General features: G+C 46.8%; 1 protein-coding gene and 1 non-coding gene across 6 annotated transcripts in view; one reads left to right on the top strand and one right to left on the bottom strand.

Annotated features, from left to right (window-relative positions):
* Positions 1-19,168, top strand: part of DAB2 (DAB adaptor protein 2) — a 269,293-nt gene that overhangs the window by 192,213 nt on the left and 57,912 nt on the right. For all 5 annotated transcript variants that reach the window (XM_085631150.1, XM_085631147.1, XM_085631152.1 and 2 more), the window contains exon 6: positions 14,883-14,966. In XM_085631150.1, coding sequence (XP_085487276.1) covers positions 14,883-14,966 — 84 coding nt within the window. The remainder of the gene's footprint in view (positions 1-14,882; positions 14,967-19,168) is intronic.
* LOC146864116 (U6 spliceosomal RNA) lies at positions 7,901-8,006 on the bottom strand. The gene has a single exon (XR_014977510.1). It is a non-coding gene; the product is annotated as a U6 spliceosomal RNA (small nuclear RNA).

Below are 19,168 nucleotides of genomic sequence, written 5' to 3'. Positions count from 1 at the left end.
AAATAAGGTTCTTTGAAGTCTCATAGGTCCTTCTTCCCAGCCCTGGCTTCAGACTATCAGTAGGGGGTAATCAGTCCTTTGAGTGGGAAACAGGACACTGCCTATTAAAGTGAAAATATCAGCTCCCCCTCTCTTCCTGCCCAGGAAGAGCTATCATTATGCAGATTAGATCTCTGTCACACCTATCCTTCCTGTATTTGTGGCTGTCTAGAGGGAAGGAGCAAACAGTAGTTTTCAACCACCCCAGGCGTGCATTGAGACAGACTGTAGGCACACAGAACAGTAAGAGTGGAGAAATCCCCACTTTCTAAAAGTATCATTTCTAAAATAATAATGTTAAATCCAACTTTACCATTAAAGAGAATTTATCTTTACCATTCCAAAGATATGGAACATGATGCAGCTACTCCTTTCTAACCAGGAATTACAGTTTAAAAGTGTATTAAGGAATTTTCAATGTTAACCTATGAGAGGAGTAGGTCTGAATTTGGGTGTCTGCCACTACCAGGTCATGCAAAATGTAACAGTACATGTCCTACCTCTTACGGGAAACAGCGTTTACAACGCTATTAAAACAACGCGATGCTATTACAACACAGTTGTTACAATGACTGCGTTGTTAGTACGCAATACCTTTACATTGCAAGTCATTACAATGACTTGCTGTATGGGGGCAAAGGTATTGGATATAAAATCCAACACCTTCCCTGCTATTGCGCAAACTAGAGTAGGAATGGTAAATAATACTATTCCTAAATCCAGCTCGCTCCCTACAGCAAGTCGTTGTCATGACTTGCGATGTAAAGGTATTGCGTACTAACAAGGCGGTAGTTGTAATGACCGCGATGTATTATAATGCTTTGTAACATGCTATATTCACCTCTTACTTAAAAAGCACCCTGCCCTATGGGCTACCTAGAGCCTACTTTAGGGGTGACTTATGAGTAATAAAAGGGGAGTTTCAGGCTTGGCAAAGGGTTTTGAATGTCAAGTCGATGTGTCAGTAAACTGCACACAAAGGCCCTGCAATGACAGGTTTGAATGTGTGGGTGGCACAATCAGTGCTACAGGCCCTCCAGTAGCATTTAGATTACAGGCCCTGTGTATATTGTATACCACTTTACAAGTGACTTACAGGTAACCTAAATATCCCAATTGTGTATATCCCAAAGTTGTCATGTGTAGAGGAGTGTGTCAAGTATCAGGAACCCCACAGAGAACTCCTCAGAATCCCTGTGATGCAAAAAGATGTCCACCTCTTGACATCCCCAACTCAGATAATAAATAACAGAGTACTAGGGTGATCAAGCAAGGGAAGGGTATAGGCAGTGAATAGGAGACCTGTAGAAGAGAAAGAAGACCATTAAAAACAAGTAACAACAATCCTAAACTCATATGATCTCGCTACAACTGATCCGTACCTGAATCATACAGTGGTATAATTGCACCACCACTCTGACTGTGACAGGTACCCACAATCCTCTTGGCATACTCATATGACCGAAAAAGACAAGATTACAAATGCTCTTTTTCTTCTAAGCCAATAATATCTCTAATAAGCAAACCACATTCAAACGTACCGTTTTGCAAAATAAAAAGATGCCAAAAAAACAGGGGCCAATCCAAAATACAAAAGTTAAAGAGCATAGAGCAGGCACACCATAGTCTCTCCTCTTTACTGCATAGTCCTGGATAGCAATAATTGTTATCAATGCTACATAGAATTTCCAAATGTCAAATAATCCAAGGCAGACAAAATAAAGGGTTCAGAAACTATTGTCCATACTAGTCCGTTAGAGAATATGCTTATCTTTATCACTTCACTGACTAGTACGATAGAAAGTAAATAGTCAAATCCCTTTGTAGAATACTAGATTCGACTTCATACCTGGAAGTATTCCCATTCATCCAGTTTGAAGGAAATTCATGGGTGGCTTACTGTTGATAGCACCGGAGTGGTAATCCGTCTTACCACCTTTTGAAAAACACAGGCAAACCCCAGAGGAAGATGCCTTGTCCAAGGGCCCCACTGTTCTCTGATCTTCGGAGAAGCGACCAGGAAAAGCACAACATGGGAACTCTGTGAGGCGGCCGCTGCAGAAAACACGGCACCCCCTCAGTGCTGAAGCAAATCCTGCATTGCTTCGTAGCAAAGGGCGGATTGACCAACTGTCAACCGCACAACTTCTGGCTCGTTCTCCTTCCCATGAGAACGGGGGATAGTGCAGCTAGCACGCCGCACTCGGGTTCATAGCTGGAACCCTGGCAAATCCGAAAACTGAGGACATAAAATCACCCACTGAGCGGGCTTCCAGCAAGTACAATGAATTACGCACACTGGCAGGCATGCATGACCTGCTTAAATACGAGACTCTTCCCTTCCACTTTGCTTGGGCTTCTGGGAGAGGGAGTCCCGCCCTTGTTGACCTCAGGGAAGGCGCAGCAGAGGCTCAGATACTGACAGAGTGTGCACATGCACTTTAGCACACAGAATTTGGGGTGGACCTTCAAAGAGGGCAATTTTTCAAGACTGATTCACGTGCATTACAGTTTCGGAACAGTACCCTGCCCTGAAATTGTAATGTGTTTTTTGTTATCATTGCCATTTTTTTATCCATCCCTATCTGTTTTGTGTCTGAGAGGTTGCCCTATCAGAGCTGTCATAGAAGGTTAGCAATCTTGTCCTAGGTGGGGACAAATATTCAACAATATGTTTAGCATCATAATAGAAATCTTCTGAGCATTCTTTGAGGGACATGGAAATCCGAGTTTGTTTGGAAGAAATGTAATTTTTCTCCACTTCTAAAGCATCTGGCAATTCACTCGACCTGCTGGTGGTTCAAAGGGCAGGTGTACAGACATCTCTAGTGCTGCTGCAGGTTTACAGGTATGGTCTTTCCATGCTTCCTTACAAGACCATGTATGAATTTTCTCCTGAGTCTGTAAATGCTATTTATTAAGATGCATGCTATACTATGGTAATCTTTTCTAAGGCAGGGTTTGATATGGATGCAAATTTGTGTCTAAAACCTGCCTCATACCAGTAAAATGCATTGCAGTAAACTTCACATGTTATGCTCTATTGGTTAGTTCCCCTAATAGTAGTGTTTTATCAAATGTGCTACCTGTGTTTGCTGGCTGCAGTGTTCCCTGCACAGTTATGGCAGCCTGACACCATTTCGGGCATCTTGAAAGTATTAAGCAGGAGTTGAGTTGACAGAAACAATGCCGGCCACTTCTTTGAAATGAAATAGGTCTCGCATTTACTAGAGTTTGAGCTATTGGCATTGTAAATGAAAAGGCCTTTTATTCATGTGTTAATTATCAAAACAGATAATTAAAATGCATTGTCATTTACAATGCCATAGCTTAAACTAACGCAAATGCAAGACCTATTGCATTTGCAAATGCTTGTTGGCCAAGTGCTGGAGATGTATGCTTTCCATTATTTACGCGGAGTGGGATTTGGGTCAGCGCCTAGCTAATAGTTGGATAGCGTAATTGTCTATCTCACTTTTCTGCTCCTGATTGGAAGACCTTTCTCCCTATTCTTCTGTTTGGCCTACAAGGAGCCTTTCGATCTCACAGTTTTTTGAGTGGATGATGTCTTCTTCCATGTCTGATGTGAGACTTTGCTTTGAAGTGCATCTTCTATTTACCCCACATTCCCTACTCCCCTCCCATTCCTCTTGTTTTCATTACTGCCACTGAAGAGGCATTCTGCTGATGCGAGGGGTGGAGGCTAGAAATCTGATCTCCATGAGTGCACCGTCCTGAGTTTCTCAGCTTGAGTCCACCCTACGCTGTTGCTGCATCCGGTGGCTTCATCCTCATTCCTGGTATGGGGTTAGCAAACCTCTGCCTTTCCCCCAACAATGAATTCAAGCTGGTATATGACTGCCTGTCAATTTGCCATCAAAAGAAGATGAAAAGGCGGTGGTTAAATTTCAGCTGTCTCACAAGCCCGGATGTAAGGCAGAGCTATGGCTGGAGCTGATTCCTTTTTTTCTAAAACAAGAGAAGCACTTTGCACAGACTTGGTAGCTGGTTAGAGCCTGCCTTTGTGTCACTGTGGGCTGCGGGCAATTTCACTCTCGGAACCATCTTCTATAGGTCAGCTCCCAATATGGCATTAGTTAGAAGGAGGGCTGGTTTTTTAACGACCTCAGAGGCAAGTCATACACATGAAAGTCGGGTTTCGGGGAGTTATAGAATGCTTTGCAAACATGTGGTGTGTGAGGCCTGGGGACGTGTGTTTTTCTAACTGCCTTATAAAGTTACACTCACTTAACAAACATAAAGCAGCAGGCAGAGTGAAGTCATTCCTTTGGACAGCCCTTGCAAATCTAGGGTACACCATAGCTTTTCTAATAATAGCCCTGCCAGGTGCCCCGCATCAGTGTTTAAGTTAATGCCCCGATTACTTACCGGTAATCTTCATTACTCCGCGTATAGTCTTCCTCGCCACATGACTAACAAAGTGAGCTTCAGCTCCACACCAGAACCCTCCAAAGCAAAAAAAGTCAGCCTCCCATGCCTCCCATCCCTTCCCAATATGGCCGACCCAGTACACCCATGACCTCTATAAGAGGTGGGCCGGCCCAACCCATCAGCCTGAAACTACCAAGCCAAACCATGAAGCCGATAGCCAGACAGGGAGGGAGGGATGGGAACTCATGTGGCGAGGAAGACTATACGCGGAGTAATGAAGATTACCGGTAAGTAATCGGGGCATTACCTCCTCGTTAGTCTTCCTCGCCACATGACTAACAAAGTGAGCACATACCAAAGCCAAGCGGCTTCGTGGAAACTCACAAGAAACCAATGGACCAGAAGGGAAACCCACGAGAGAGGGCAAACCCAACAGACCAAACGAGCGGAGAAAACCACCCAAGAGAGAGGCAACCACGGGCAGGAAGAACCAGCCCGGGACAGAAAAACACCGGAAGGGCCGAAAACCCCGGACCCCCCCAGACAAGAAGTGCCGCCAGAAAATCCGCCCAACCAAGGCAAAAGGAGGACAGAGAAGGCAAGGCACCAGACCACACGGATCCAAAAGGCAACCGAAAACAGGCCCACAAACAGAAAGCAGCAAGCCGGTCCAAAACGCCAAGACCGCCCAACGGACAGCCCAAAGCGAGGGGGGACCCAAACAGCCAATGAGCCACCGGAGCCCCACAGGGAACAAAGACACAGAGAGCAGCCACACCACAGAGACCCAACAAAAAAAGGCCACAGCAGCAAGAGACCCAGGCCGACCAAAGCCCAGCCACGCGCATGGTGGACCACCTACAGCGAGAGAGACGAACCACCCCCAAACCAAGGACCGGAGGGGAGAAGAAAACAAAAGCCACCAGAACCGGAGGCAATCGGGGGTAGAAGCAAAGGAACCAGAGGGAACCCAGACTGGCAGGAGCCGCAAGAACGGGTGGAGGCACAGAAAAGGAAACCAGCACCCCACCCGAACAACAAAACGAAGGGCACCCAAGCCCCACCAGCAAGGAGAGGCAGGAGGGACACGGACCACAGCCACCCAAAGGATCCCCGGATGGGAACGCGATAGCAACGAGAGAGCCCAGGCATGAGCAAGGCAAAACAGACCCCAGGGGCCACAGGAAACTACAGCAAAGTGCCCCCGTCAGCAAGGCCATCGAAGAGGACCAAGGCCAAGCCCCAAACATGAAGGCAAACACCCACCAGGGGACCCAAGCACAAGAAAGCACCACGGACCCGGAAGGAAGGGGAATGCAGAACGAACGAGCAACACAGCCCAGCGCAGAGGACAAGCAAAAAGCCCCAGCAACAGTCCACACGCAACAAGGGAGCCGCCGAGGCGAGCACCCGGTAGGCAAAACCAACCAACCCCGGGACACAAACTCAAGACCCTAGGAGGAAGAGCCCACAAGGCCACAGCAACGCAAACCAACCCCCAGGACCGCCCCAGCCGAAAAGCGGAGACCCAACAGGTACCGGAGAGAACACAGGGGCAAGGCCACAGGCAGCAAGCCACCAAAGGCGAGAAAGACAGAAGAGCCGGATGGAACGAGGCCGAGAAAAGTCATACCCCCAGGGATAAAACCCGAGCCGGAAGGACCCAGCACCCCCACCAGGGGCAAAGAAGAACAGGAGCCAATCCGCACAGGGAGCGTCGGGCCCCAACCAGGGAAGAGAACCGGGAAAACCAGCAGTCCCCAAGGGGCAACAAATAAAAACGTGGTAGGAGAAGAAACCACAAGCCGCAGGAGCAGAATCGGGAAACAGCCAGGCAAGTCCCAACAACAGGAGAAACATCCCGGCCAAGCCAACAAGCCCAGGCGCGAACCAGCACCCGGGACCCAGGCAGAGAAAGACCGAGGCAAGAGCCCCAAGAAGACCCCGCGAGGCAGGGGCAAAACCAAGCCAGGAAACGGCCAACAGAAGGCAGACGATACACCGCCAAAAACAGACCAACCGAAGCACACCCCACAGGCGGAGAGGACGCCAACACCCGGGAAGGGGAGACCGGAACACAACGACCACCGGCTACACGGGCAGACAGGGTGGAAGGGGAGCCATCCCCAGAGGCAGGGGACACCCGGAACAGAACCAGGGACACCCGGAACCGCAGCCAAACGCCCTACCGAAAAGGACACCCATGGGAACAGGCGAAAGCGGGAAACCCCACAGAGCACCAGGACCACCCAGACGGGGAGGACCCCCAACGGACAGACCAGGCAAGCACTGACAGACAAGGCACAAGGAGCCCAAAACCGACCCCACGGAAGAACAGCAGCCGGGTAGACAACCCAGACCCGAACAGCCGGGGGGGCCACACCAAACCAGACGAAGGGGGACAGTCACCCAAGGTAGGAGATCAACCACAGAGCCACAGCACGTGGGACCAGACCCACACAGCCAGAAAAGCAGGAAACCAGCGGCAAGGAACGCACGGATGAGGCCAGCACAAGGGAACAGGGACCAAATCCACTGGACACCATAGCACACCACGCCACTCCAGCGGAAAAACACCACCACCAGAGCCCACGGAAGGACGCAGGAGAAGTGAACACGCACCACAGGTACCAACCGAGAACCGTGACACCTGCCCCAACTGGAGTACGGGAGCGCGGGGGAACCCAACACCGTACACACAGGCAACGACGAGGAGGAAGGTGCAAGGGACGCCCACCGGGCCAAGGAGCAGGAGGAGGAGGGGACACCACCGTAGCGGCCTGAGGAAGGCAAGCCAAACTGCAACAACCGGAGCAGAACAGGGGCAAACAGAGGACCCACCCCAGCAGACAAGCCGGAACTCACAGTTCCCGAAAACCCCGAAGGCCACATCAACCAGGACCGGCCAAGAACAACAGCGGGGAGCAGGCAGGTACAGGAGAACATAGGAAGGAAGGCAAAACCAGGGAACGGGAACACACAACTCACCGGGCGAAAAGCCCAACACCATGTCCACAGCACCAGGCACACCCAGGCGGGCCGCCAACCAGGAACCAACCAGCCCGCACCCGAGAAAAGATGAGAGCAGGGGCTACAGGGAGGAACGGCCGCAGGGCCAAGTCGGCGAGACAGACCGCCCTGGAAGGGACAAACACTGCGACAAGTAGAGAACCCAGGGACCCGACGAGCACGGACACCCAGCAGGAAACCGAGTACCGACGTCGAAATAGGCCCCAACCGCCCCGAAGGGAAAATCCATCCCAACACAGCAGAGAAAACGAGAGGATATCTGAACTCTGAGGGGTAAGACTAAATCAAAATGCGCCTAGAGAGCAAGAGTCACTGACCTCACCCATGAGGCCACAGCGACTCCAGCAAACAGAGACAATGAAAGACCAGGGATCGAACACCCCAGCCACAGAGTAAGAGTCAAAGACCCCAACCAGCAGGCGCTGCCACAGAAAACCTCAGTAATACGGAACGCCTCACGAAGTCGCGTGTCAACCCTGCGCAGGGGCCAAGCTAAACTACATAGTTTCGCACCAAATGGTAGGATATGTGCCGACGAAGCGCACTTCAGACGAAGGCACCCAGTCACACCGAAAGACCAGGAAAGTGAACCTCAAGCAGCAGGGCAAGAGACCAAGACCCCAACCAAGAGGCCAGAGCGACACCTAACACACAGCGACAAGGACGTCCCATGCAGCCACATCGAAAAGAACAGGGAACCGGAAAGCAGAAGCGAAACACTCAGAACCACAAGAGGACGAGCGCCACTACACAATCAAAAAAAGGCAACCGGAAACCCCGGAGGGAAAGGAGGAACCAACACAGAACACTCATCAGAGGAAGTGTTCCCACCGTCCAACACCGGGCCAAAATGACCCGAGGAACAACGCAACCGTGGGGCCCCCACCCACAGCAGCTGCAAGGGAGGCAGCCAGGCAGCCGGACCCCAACCAGAAAAAAAAAACAGCCCGAAGCAGAGCGCACAGAGCGCACAGAGACTGAAGCAGGACCGGGAGCAGGACCCGCCCTCGAGAAGGCGGACCAGAGAACTCCCGCTGGAAACCAGGAGGAGAAGGCAGCAGCCCGGACTCAGCCAACGGAGTCGCCGACCCCCGTGAGAACCCCCGAGCAGACCCCGGTGCGCCGAGGAACGCACTAGCCCTGGCACCCGAAGGTAAGCCCAGCCCGGGACAGCAGACCCGGCCAAACAAACACGCGCCCAACGGACAGGGAATCACAATGGGGGAGACCGGGACACGGGGGCGCGTCCGCAGGAACAGACGGAGGCACACAGGTGGAGAGGACCATTGCCATGGGATTTAGGGGGATCCCCCTAGCGTCAGGCCAACTCCCCCCCCCCAATGACGAAGGCACCCTTCTCGATCGCATGCAGCGAATTGCAGGGCTGACAGCAGGCAGCAACCCCCCCCCCCCGCCGCATCCAACTGAGACGGGTCGGGGCATAGCATGCCGGGGAAAGAAAAACCCGACGGGCAGGCCGGCCAAGGCGACACACATGCGTCGAAGCCGGCCGCAGGGTATCAGGAAGCCCCGCGAGGCATGATAGGCAGGGAGCACAAGCGAGGAACCCCGGCAGCTGCTCAGAGAACCAGGAGAGTAAGAGTCACAGGTCGAGGACTACGTGACAGCCCACAGCATACCACCCAAAACAAAAGCCCGCTAAAGCAGGGCACAAAGCAAGGAATGGAGAGGGTGCAGGGCAAAAACACTCCCAAGAGCCCACCAGCACCAGCAGCCCGCTAGAGCAGAGCGTCGAACCCCAAAGGGACAGTGCGAGGGCTAGAAGGCAGGGGAACCAGAGAGCGAGCCCGCTGGAGCAGGGCCTCCCCCCCCCCAGGGCACAGGGACCCGCTGGAGCAGGACCTCAGCCCAACTTACCTGATCAGACGCTTTGGAGAATCTGCATCGCAGAACAAAAAAAACAGGCTGATGGGTTGGGCCGGCCCGCCTCTTATAGAGGTCATGGGTGTACTGGGTCGGCCATATTGGGAAGGGATGGGAGGCATGGGAGGCTGACTTCTTTTGCTTTGGAGGGTTCTGGTGTGGAGCTGAAGCTCACTCTGTTAGTCATGTGGCGAGGAAGACTAACGAGGAGGTAATGCATTTCAGTGCTGTTCCCACAACACTGCTCTGAAATGAAAAAGGAATGGAATGGAATGGCAATTTCAGGTCCACTGTCTGTGTTTTATGGATCGGTTCACTTTGAGCTTCCTGGTTTTAAAGCCAGCTTGAGATGTACGCCTGCAGTCAAGAACTCAGACCGGGGTCGAGTACAGGTCAAGTTGCCATATACGGCACAGTCAGGACTTGACTGGTGGACGCCTGCCACCACTGTTGGTTTTATTAGCACGTTTCTGTGTTGTTTTGTTGGGTGGGCTGGGCTGGAACTGTCCACCGTGCACCACAGGAGTTGAGCCATGGCTAGGATAAGACTCCAGTCCTTACTCAACTTTGCATGTTGTGGGCAATAGCTGTCACTTAGCAAGGTGATGTAGCCAGCCAGTCACCTCCTCCTCCATTTCCGAAAATCCCATGCTCTGCACTGTTCACTACTATTTTTGCTGCAGAGTGTGCCTGAGACACTGAGTGGTACTGGTTCCAGTCCTATAGGGCTCTGCCCATCTCTGGGGGCTCAGAACCTCGTGACTCATATGTAGGTAACATAAGAAGCTCTCTAGATTGGGTTTGATTGAGCATTTTTCACCCATGATGGGTCTGAGACAGAACAGCACAAGAGAAATTACAATGAATAGCACTGTAGAGAAAATCATTACTGCGAAATATGCAGACAGGAAGTATAGGTTGCAGGTGTAGCAGTCATGATATAATACTATGTTTTAAACATTAGACAACTAAACAGAATAACACTAATTGATTCAATTCATTTTGTTTATATTGTGCATGTAGAACACTTCTACGTTTCCTCACTGCTTTCAGGCATAGAAAGACATTTCCTTTTGGCTCATGGACTTAGAGAGACCAAGACGTCCTCTCAATGTGGGCTTCATTGTCTGAAATTCAAATATTTATGCTGAAAAGGTCAGTGGTATGCTATGCTTTTTAGATTTGGCGTTAGGCAATAAATTCTGATTTTACTAAAATTGAATGTATAATATATTTACAGCACTTTTCATCCTTCTCTCTTCCTTTATTGGTCTGTTATTTCAAATTATTGTTCCGCCCACTACAGCGTACAGTACGGTGCATGAGGGCAGCCGAGTTCATTGATTTGGCAACTTTCCTTTAACACACCAAGGGCCCAATTAACAAAGGTAAACATAGACCTGAAGTCTAAGTTTAGACCTGAAATCTAAGGGCCCAATTCACAAAGATAAACTTAGACTTCAAAAGTTTACCCTTGGTAGTTACTTTAAGTGGTAAGGACTATTATGCCAGTATTTGAGTTTTGAGACTGGAAAAATCATTTTGCTTTAAACCACCTTTTATTATTTAGACTGTGAGGACCTGGCAGTTTCCCCAACATGCTTTGCTAAAATCATAGCCAAACAAAACAGCCATTGACATAGCCAAAAGGCTGGCGGCTAATGCCAGAACTATTGGTTTTGCTTTTGCCAGTACTTGTTTTCTTGGCAGTTTGTTGCTGTGGTGCCTTCAGCACTTTAACAAGCCAATCCTGGATTATAGAGAGCACACATATTCCCTGGTGGACAAAGAGAGTAGAGGAATGAGGGAGACGGAGGAGGAAAGCAATCAAGGGCGAGCATAGAACTAGGAAAGAAAGAGGGAGAGAAGAAAATGTAAACAGAGAAGGGAGAGTGCTCATTTGTTTTAAGAGCATGTTTAGATCATTGTATTGCAATAAAAAGGGTAATTTTTTGTAGTTTATTTCAGTGCAAGGAGAGTACTGATTAGTTATTCTTGCAATTCAGTGCCATTGATAGTGTCTCGCATAAGGCATTGGAATGCCACACATGAGCATATTGAAAATATTATAATGTCACACATGAGCAAGCAGAAAACTTGACAGCTATCTAATAAATATACTAATGGACCTCTCACTGCGTTTGTGCTTCCGGGTAGAAAATATTGTAAGCTGTAAGTGTGAAACTGCACATTTTAGGGCATATTTACAAGCCCCTATTGCCTTTCAGTGATGTTGTGATGGCAATAGGGGCCTCGCCTTATTTACAAGGGCCCCCTGCAACACCCATTGCCCTCCCCTTTCACGCTAAATACAGTGTGAAAGGGTGTCTTATTTACAAGGCAGCGTTAATCCACGTTAAATAAATAAGGCGAGGCTCTTTTCGCCGTCATGACGTCACTGAGGGGCTTGTAAATATTTCCCTCAGTATCATAACCTGCAGGCAGCAACTCTTCAGCAGAGAAGCTGTTCAAAAGCCCTACCAGAGCACATTTAAGCCGGTGGTTGCTGGTGGGATGCACAGACACTTGTTCTTAGGGGCCATCACAGATTATTTTCTTTTCAGACATTTCTGGGGAGCTAGAGAGGGAAAAACACACACAGCAGACCGAAGGAGGAAAAGAAAGACAAAAAAATGTCACATTCAGTGCAACAGTCTGAGATTTTAGGAGCCACTAGCCCTCTTGAGCTCTGCATAGGGGAATCAAATTCCCTTCCTGCCAATACTTTTAGTGGATATGGTGCAGTCGAACTGAATAAATTCATTCACGGCATCTATGCCACACAAGGGCAATCAAGGCATTGTGATTTCAGTGCCAAGGTTTTTCTTTGAAATCACAAACATTCATTGTAAATGCAGATTTTGATAGATGAGGGTACAGATGTCTACAAGGTTATGTTCAACCAGCAAGGATATATAGCTATAAATAAAACATCATGTTTGGACGCGAGAGAGAGGCAAAGGAGTGATAGGAGTCAGCCTGTCATTCTGCAGTGACAAAGCCCTGCATTGTTTTCTTTATATATACATCCCGACAACAGTTTGAGCTTTCATGCCTACAAGCTGACTCACGAGGTAGGAATGAGTGCCTTACTCAGCCATGGACTAATCTTCTAAAAAGATAATGGTGAACTGCCTTCGATTCGCATAGTTGACAATTCGGTTGAGTGCCATTTTTCTGGTACATTTCCAGACACAGGAGAGTTGCCCAGATTCCTGGTTGCACACACTGTAATTGCTGGCTAAAATACTACTTCCAGACATAACACAATGAGGCAAGTAAAATCTAAAACTAAATGAAGGTTCAGTATATTTTACCAATATTTCAAGTCAATACTCAGTTATTAATCATGATTGTGTTTCACTATGTTCATGCTCAATACATTCTGTGCCATCACACCTCATGTTGGACCTGACATCTTTGGTGAAGTTTTCCCCCATCTTTTTGACTTCCAGCCTCCAGCTTTTGCTGACTTTTTTTTGCTGGTTTTAGGGCTCTGTGCACTGTACCACTGTTAACTAGTCCCATAGTATCTGTGCTCTCTCACCTAAACATAGTAACATTGGCTTACACCCACTGGCATATTCAATTTACTTGTAAGTCCCTAGTAAAGTTGTACTACATGTACCCAGGGCCTGTTAATGTAATGCTACTGGTGGGCCTGCAGCACTCATTGTGCCACCACTTAACTAGCCCTTTAAACATGTCTCAGGCATGCCTTTACAGCCTGTGTATGCAATTTTAAACTGCCATTTCAACCTGGCAAAATAAACCTCTTGCCAGACATAAACCTCAATTTCATTACATATAATTTATAGCTCATTGGGCATGGTACGGTGTATTTAAAAAGTTGAACATGTGCCTTAAAGTTGACATGCCCTGAACAAGAAAAACGCTGAAATGTGTACCTCTCCCATAGGATATAATTGGGTTAACTTATTCCATTTAATAAGTAATAACTTTCAATTTGGAAAAACAACAGTTGATGGACAGAATGCAGAACAATGTCATACATTCACCCCAGTACAGAGACCTGGCCCTAAATCCATCGTATTTTTTGCTCACCATGCCGTTCCAGTTTGAACCCAGCCATATGCAAATCAGTCTTGACCCTGTGCCTCATGGGAACAGTCCAGCCCGAACTGCCAAGCCAGGTCCTCCCTGGACTGGAAACAAGCATCCTAGGACCGGTTATGTACTCCCAGTGGGAGGGAGTGGGTTAGGTATCCCAGCATGCTCCTGTTCTTTTTTTCTGTCGCAGAGATGGTCATCTCCACTATGTTCAGGAATGGGATGAGGACAGGAGGGATCTGGGGGTAATGAACGGCAAAAAACTACATTTGGAAGGCCACCCCTAAAGGTTATTTACATAAAAGCTGCATATTAATTGTTCTTTTGTAATGCGCTGCTGTGAAACATGTCTTAAAAACATTGACAAAGCCGATGGATCTCTCATACGCGAGACCTATTGGTGTTGCCAATGCATGTTAAATCTATTCCCTTTTCATTCCTTTTAGCTCAGCCTCATTGTCCTTGAAGTTAAACAAATAGTTTCTGATGTTTAAGGTATTAGTGTGCAGAAAACAAAATGAATGCATTATAATATTAGTCTTTGCCATGAGGCATAGACGAAGGACTAGACAGGACATTCACTTTTAGATGTGAGTATATAAAGCTTCGTAGTTACTTTTGAAGAGATCTTCCATGTCTATCATTAAGACTACCAAGCACTCGGTCTTGTTAGTATTTGTAGTGTACACTCAGCAGTCCTTCATTTTATTTTTATTTAAAAGCAAGTAGCCAAGTCCCAAAAGGGACAAATACTACTTTATAATGTAAAGCTAGCTACAACTTTAAGGCCCTGATTGGTAGTGGTTTGTTGTTTTCCAACCCCTGTGTAAACCCTTCTTTGCCAGGGGCCGGCAATACGGGTTTGGTGGTATTTAATGCATCCGGCGAATATCCAGTGCGTTAATACCTCAACCTTTATTAAACCTGCCGAAATTTAACACGGGAAAAGTGTACAGTACTTACCATACCATGCCGATTTTGGTGTATCAAACAACTCGTAATAGCGCTATTTATCACACCTGATAAATAACTTATGTGTATACTGGTATTTATGAAGGTACCATATATGGCACCTGTTAATAATAAACTCGTAATAAGGGCCTGAGTAATGCTGTTGGTCTCTTGTAATTTTGTTACTGAAGTGTTACTACACAGCATCTGACTTTAATGCCATTCCATTTTTCTATATCCCTGCTCATGAATGTATTTCGGTTTGCAAATGTACTTTTCTCCGTATATATGCTGGATTTTGGATATAATATCGTCACAAAGAATTGCGTTTGATCAATCGGAATAAAATAACACCTAAGTATTTAATGGGCATTACATTACAATCGCTGTATTTCTAATTAGCAGGTGATTAAAGAAAGATGAATCTTCCCTTATCAGGATGAGATGTTTTATTGCATACCTCTGGAGGTGTTTTTTAAAATAACTATTTAAAATTTAAATGTTTAATGTTTTAGGCTGAGCCTCTTGTGGTTGATCTCAAGGACCTTTTCCAGGTCATCTACAACATAAAGAAGAAGGAGGATGAGGACAAGAAAAAGGCAAGTCATATAGCAGGTTGTCAGCATTTGTGGTGCATGAGTGTGAATTTATAAACACCCTCCCCACCCCCAACACAGCAGGTCAGCTTCTATACAATAAAGGTCAAGGTAAATCTTTGTAGTTGTGAGTTTCTATCCCCGTCACATGGGAGGCTGCCCCAGATGTTAGCAGATCAAGTAATAATCATTTTCTTAATTTATAATCTAATATTAATTTTTAGCATTGTCACTGAAGGGGTGTGCATTATTTTAAAATAGTCTGTATATATCTTTTTCAATGTATTTTTTAAATTGTTTAAAATCATTTCATACTCCCATTGGCAATCGGTTTTGTAAAGATTGTTGAAAACTTGTGGAATCTTATTGTAAAGTATATCACAAATGCATAACTATTGTCATATATTCCAAGCCATTTGTACTACTGTGGCCTATTACCACAAATATCTCTGTCCTGATTGCTTCTGTTAGCATGCGTGAATTACTCGGTACTATACGGGACGTCCCCAGTGATATTACCACCAGACCTGATCTGAAAAGTTATTTTACGTTAGTAAGCACGTGTTACTCTTGAAAATTCATGAACAGTTAACTTAATTTGAATCCTAGGAACCGAGAATCAAAAAAGGTGCTGCCCTCGAAATTCTGAGATCGAATTATAAGAATAAAAGGGTGCCTTATCTTGGACTATGGGCTCTACTTCATACACCAATATCTTACCTCGGCCTGATGACACTCAAGGGATCAGCATGCCTGAACATGTGCTTGACTTGGATTTATCCTTTGTTGGTCTGGAAAGAAAATACTGGCGCAGGGCAAGATTAGCCCTAATGCAATATCTACCCTCCCTTAGCATAGCTTTAAGTGGGTTAAACCTAAGCTACCTGTTTGGCATCATGGGAGTACAGAGTAAGTAACCGAGTTCTTTTTATGTCTCTATCATTTGAAATCAAAGGGAACACAGCGAACAAGCAAATATAAGCTGCAACCTCAAGCCCAAATCCAGTAGCACAGTTCCTTGGATTATTATTATCAAACAAAATGTATTTTTAAGCTAAGTTCTAATATTATCATTCCTACCTATTTAGTGGTATCTAATTAATGCATTCCGAGTTTTCCATTAGACTTTTCTGGACCTTGTGTTCTTCATTCAAAGGTAATAGGTGTCATCATTTGAAGTAATATGTCTTTTCAAAGGCAATATATTTAGATAGTTGCCTTTGTATGGCTCCTTAACAGCTGGCTTGTGTGAGTTTATTTTTCTTCATTTATGGCTGACGACATTACATGGAAAAGGTTTCTTATGCAATGCAAAAAGCGCTACTTCTGGAGTTTTAACCCCTTGTCAAAAAAGATAATTTAAAAAAAACATACATAGTTCTACTATGAATTTGAAGCACACTATTGAAAGCGTTTTATCAGGTGTTGTCAGCATGGGTTCGGGTGAACGTTATAGCTCCAAACTGAATGCTGATATTTTCCCTACAGACTTAGATAGGGGTTTATTGCCAGTGTTATGTGTTTTCAGAGCAACCATCGCTCAGCAAGACTCTGCTGGGTACCACATCCGAAGGGTATCCAGCGATGTGTATATGAATTTAAAAGTATTTTCCGAAAACCAGCTTATCGTCCTTATATATTGTAATTAGGGCTCCCGGTTTTATGGTATTTATTTTTTTGCCATTTCCGTCTGTATTTATTTTTTGGGCATTTTTTCTGTATTTATCCACATTTATTTTTGCCACAAGCAAAAGACGATGCTACAGCTAGTATTTTTCTGCATTTATTTAAATTGACAATGCACACATGCGCTCACTTAAACTAACAATTTCTTGTGGCTTTAGCAGTGCTTTAAATGGTCCGGTACTGAGTAATTTGAAAAAGACCTGTGCATCTCTGTTCTGCTATAAAAACACTTTAGGACAGAGAGCAAGCACTTATCAGGAGCAAACATGTGCCAGCGCTTCTGTATTTCCATCTAAAGCCAGCTAGAAATCTGCATTTTTAATAACTTTTGAAACATCTAAGCAAGAAACATTTGTTTTTTGTAAAAGTCTGCAAATTATGCAATAGATAATGGATTATGTAGCAAATTCCACAAATATATAACTATGCGAAAACGCCACTGCCACATACTCGTATAATTCCAGTGGCCCTGATTTAGGCTGTCACCGATAGCGGTAAGTAGGTGGCACTCATTGTGCCCCAGTCTGCTTCTGTCAGTGCGTGCTGCCTGCCTACCACAGTGCATTGTTTTGTGCAGTGCGATCTGTGCACTCATGCAGGATTCTGATGTGCCACTGCATTTTTGTGGTGCTTTCAATGCGTTTCTCTTGTGTCTTCCTGTCACGTGGAACGGTCCCAGAAGAAGGCAGAAAACATGTTGCACGGACAACGGGACAGATATCAGCGGCGAGCAATTTGTTTGTCTGCATCCTGCCAAATGCAGAGGCGGTATGTGCAGAATGTGTGATCAGTCAGGGAGACTGCGTGCACTAAACACTGAACTGTTCAAGGGGTTCACCAGTGTGCCGCAGAGCTCACCAGCGTGCTCCAGGGCTCACCAGTGTGCTGCAGGGTGCAGGGCTCACCAGTGTGCTGTAGAACACAGCATGGTTTAGGGCTCACCAGCGTGCTGCAGTGCTCACCAGAGTGGTGCGGGGCTCACGGTCACCAGTGTGCTCCAGGGCCCACCAGTGTGCCCCAGGGCTCACCGGTGTGCTGCAGGGCGCAGAGCTCACCAGTGTGCTGCAGGGCGCAGGGCTCACCAGTGTGCTGTATGTAGAACACAGCTTGGTTCAGGGCTCACCAGTGTGCTGCATGGCTCACCAGCATGCTGCAGCACACACCAGTGTGGTGCAGGGCTCACCGGTATGCTGCAGGAATCACCAATGTGGTGCAAGTCTCAACTTCGTGGGGCATGGCTCAACAGAGTTGTACAGGACTCATGGTCACCAGTGTGCTTCAGAGATCACCAGTGTGCTCCAGGGCTCACCAGTGTGTACCAGGGCGCAGGGCTCACCAGTGTGCTGTATGTAAAACACAGCGTGGTTCAGGGCTCACCAGCGTGGTGCACAGCTCACCGTTTTGCTGCAGGGTTCACCAGTGTGCTGCAGGGATCACGGTCACCAGTGTGCTCTAGGACTCACCAGTGTGCTGCATGGCTCATCAGTTTGCTGCAGGGCTCACCAGTGTGCTGTAGAACACAGCGTGGTTCAGGGCTTACCAGCGTGCTGCAGGGTTCACCGGTGTGCTGCAGGGATCACCAGTGTGCTGCAGGGATCACCAGTGTGGTGCAGGGATTACCAGCATGGTGTAGGGCTCACCTGCGTGGAGCAGGGCTCAGAGCTCACCAGTGTGCTGTAGAACACAGCCTGGTTCAGGGCTCACCGGCGTGGTGCACGGTTTACCAGTGTAATACAGGGCTCAGTCCACATCTGCCAAACTGGAGAACGGAAATTCCTCCAACAAACCTCAAAGTCACTCAGTCAATAAGGGTGTTTAGCAATAACTGAAATCTTCAGTCTGGATTAAGACAAAGGAAGAATTGTTTTTCGTCTGTATTTATATGTAAAAATCAGTTTAAACGGAAAACCGGGAGCCCTAATTGTAATAAATAATCACACTAGTTCTTTCATAGTTCTTTAGTATTCCATTGAAGTTAATCTCCATTTGTGAGTCTTCTGAATGTCATTTCATATGTTCCTGGTTTGACAGTTCGGACTGGATTGATATTGTGTTTTGCATCGTAATGTCGCATTTATCAGATTCGTCTTGTCAAATACATTTTTTCTCAAAAATACATCAACTGTTCCTGTCATTTTCTCCCTTGTTATTTTTTGGGGGAAAGTGGGAATTTGTTATGAGGATAGATCTTCCCATCTTTCACCTTTTCAACCTATCACACATTCCCATCCACTCTCCTTCCCAACTAGCGTTCTACCTCCTCATGTTCTTTTGTTTTTCTTCATCTTGTCTCTCAATTTTCTTCTTCCTGTCCTCAACCCCTCCTTTTGTTGTTTCTGTGTCCCCTTCTACCTTACCTCTTTTGTTTCTATACCCTAATTTCCTTTTTCAACTCTTCCTTCCTACTTTTGTCCTTTTCTTAAAGGCATCTATCCAGTAAACCGTCATAGGATCTTTACTGCCCTTGTCACCTCATTACAGCAGAGCAAAGCCAATGAAAATCACTCCTATTCAAACTC

Source organism: Triturus cristatus, chromosome 2_1, assembly GCF_964204655.1.
Source record: "Triturus cristatus chromosome 2_1, aTriCri1.1, whole genome shotgun sequence".
NCBI lineage: Eukaryota > Metazoa > Chordata > Amphibia > Caudata > Salamandridae > Triturus > Triturus cristatus.
This window is presented reverse-complemented; position numbering and strand designations above follow the sequence as displayed.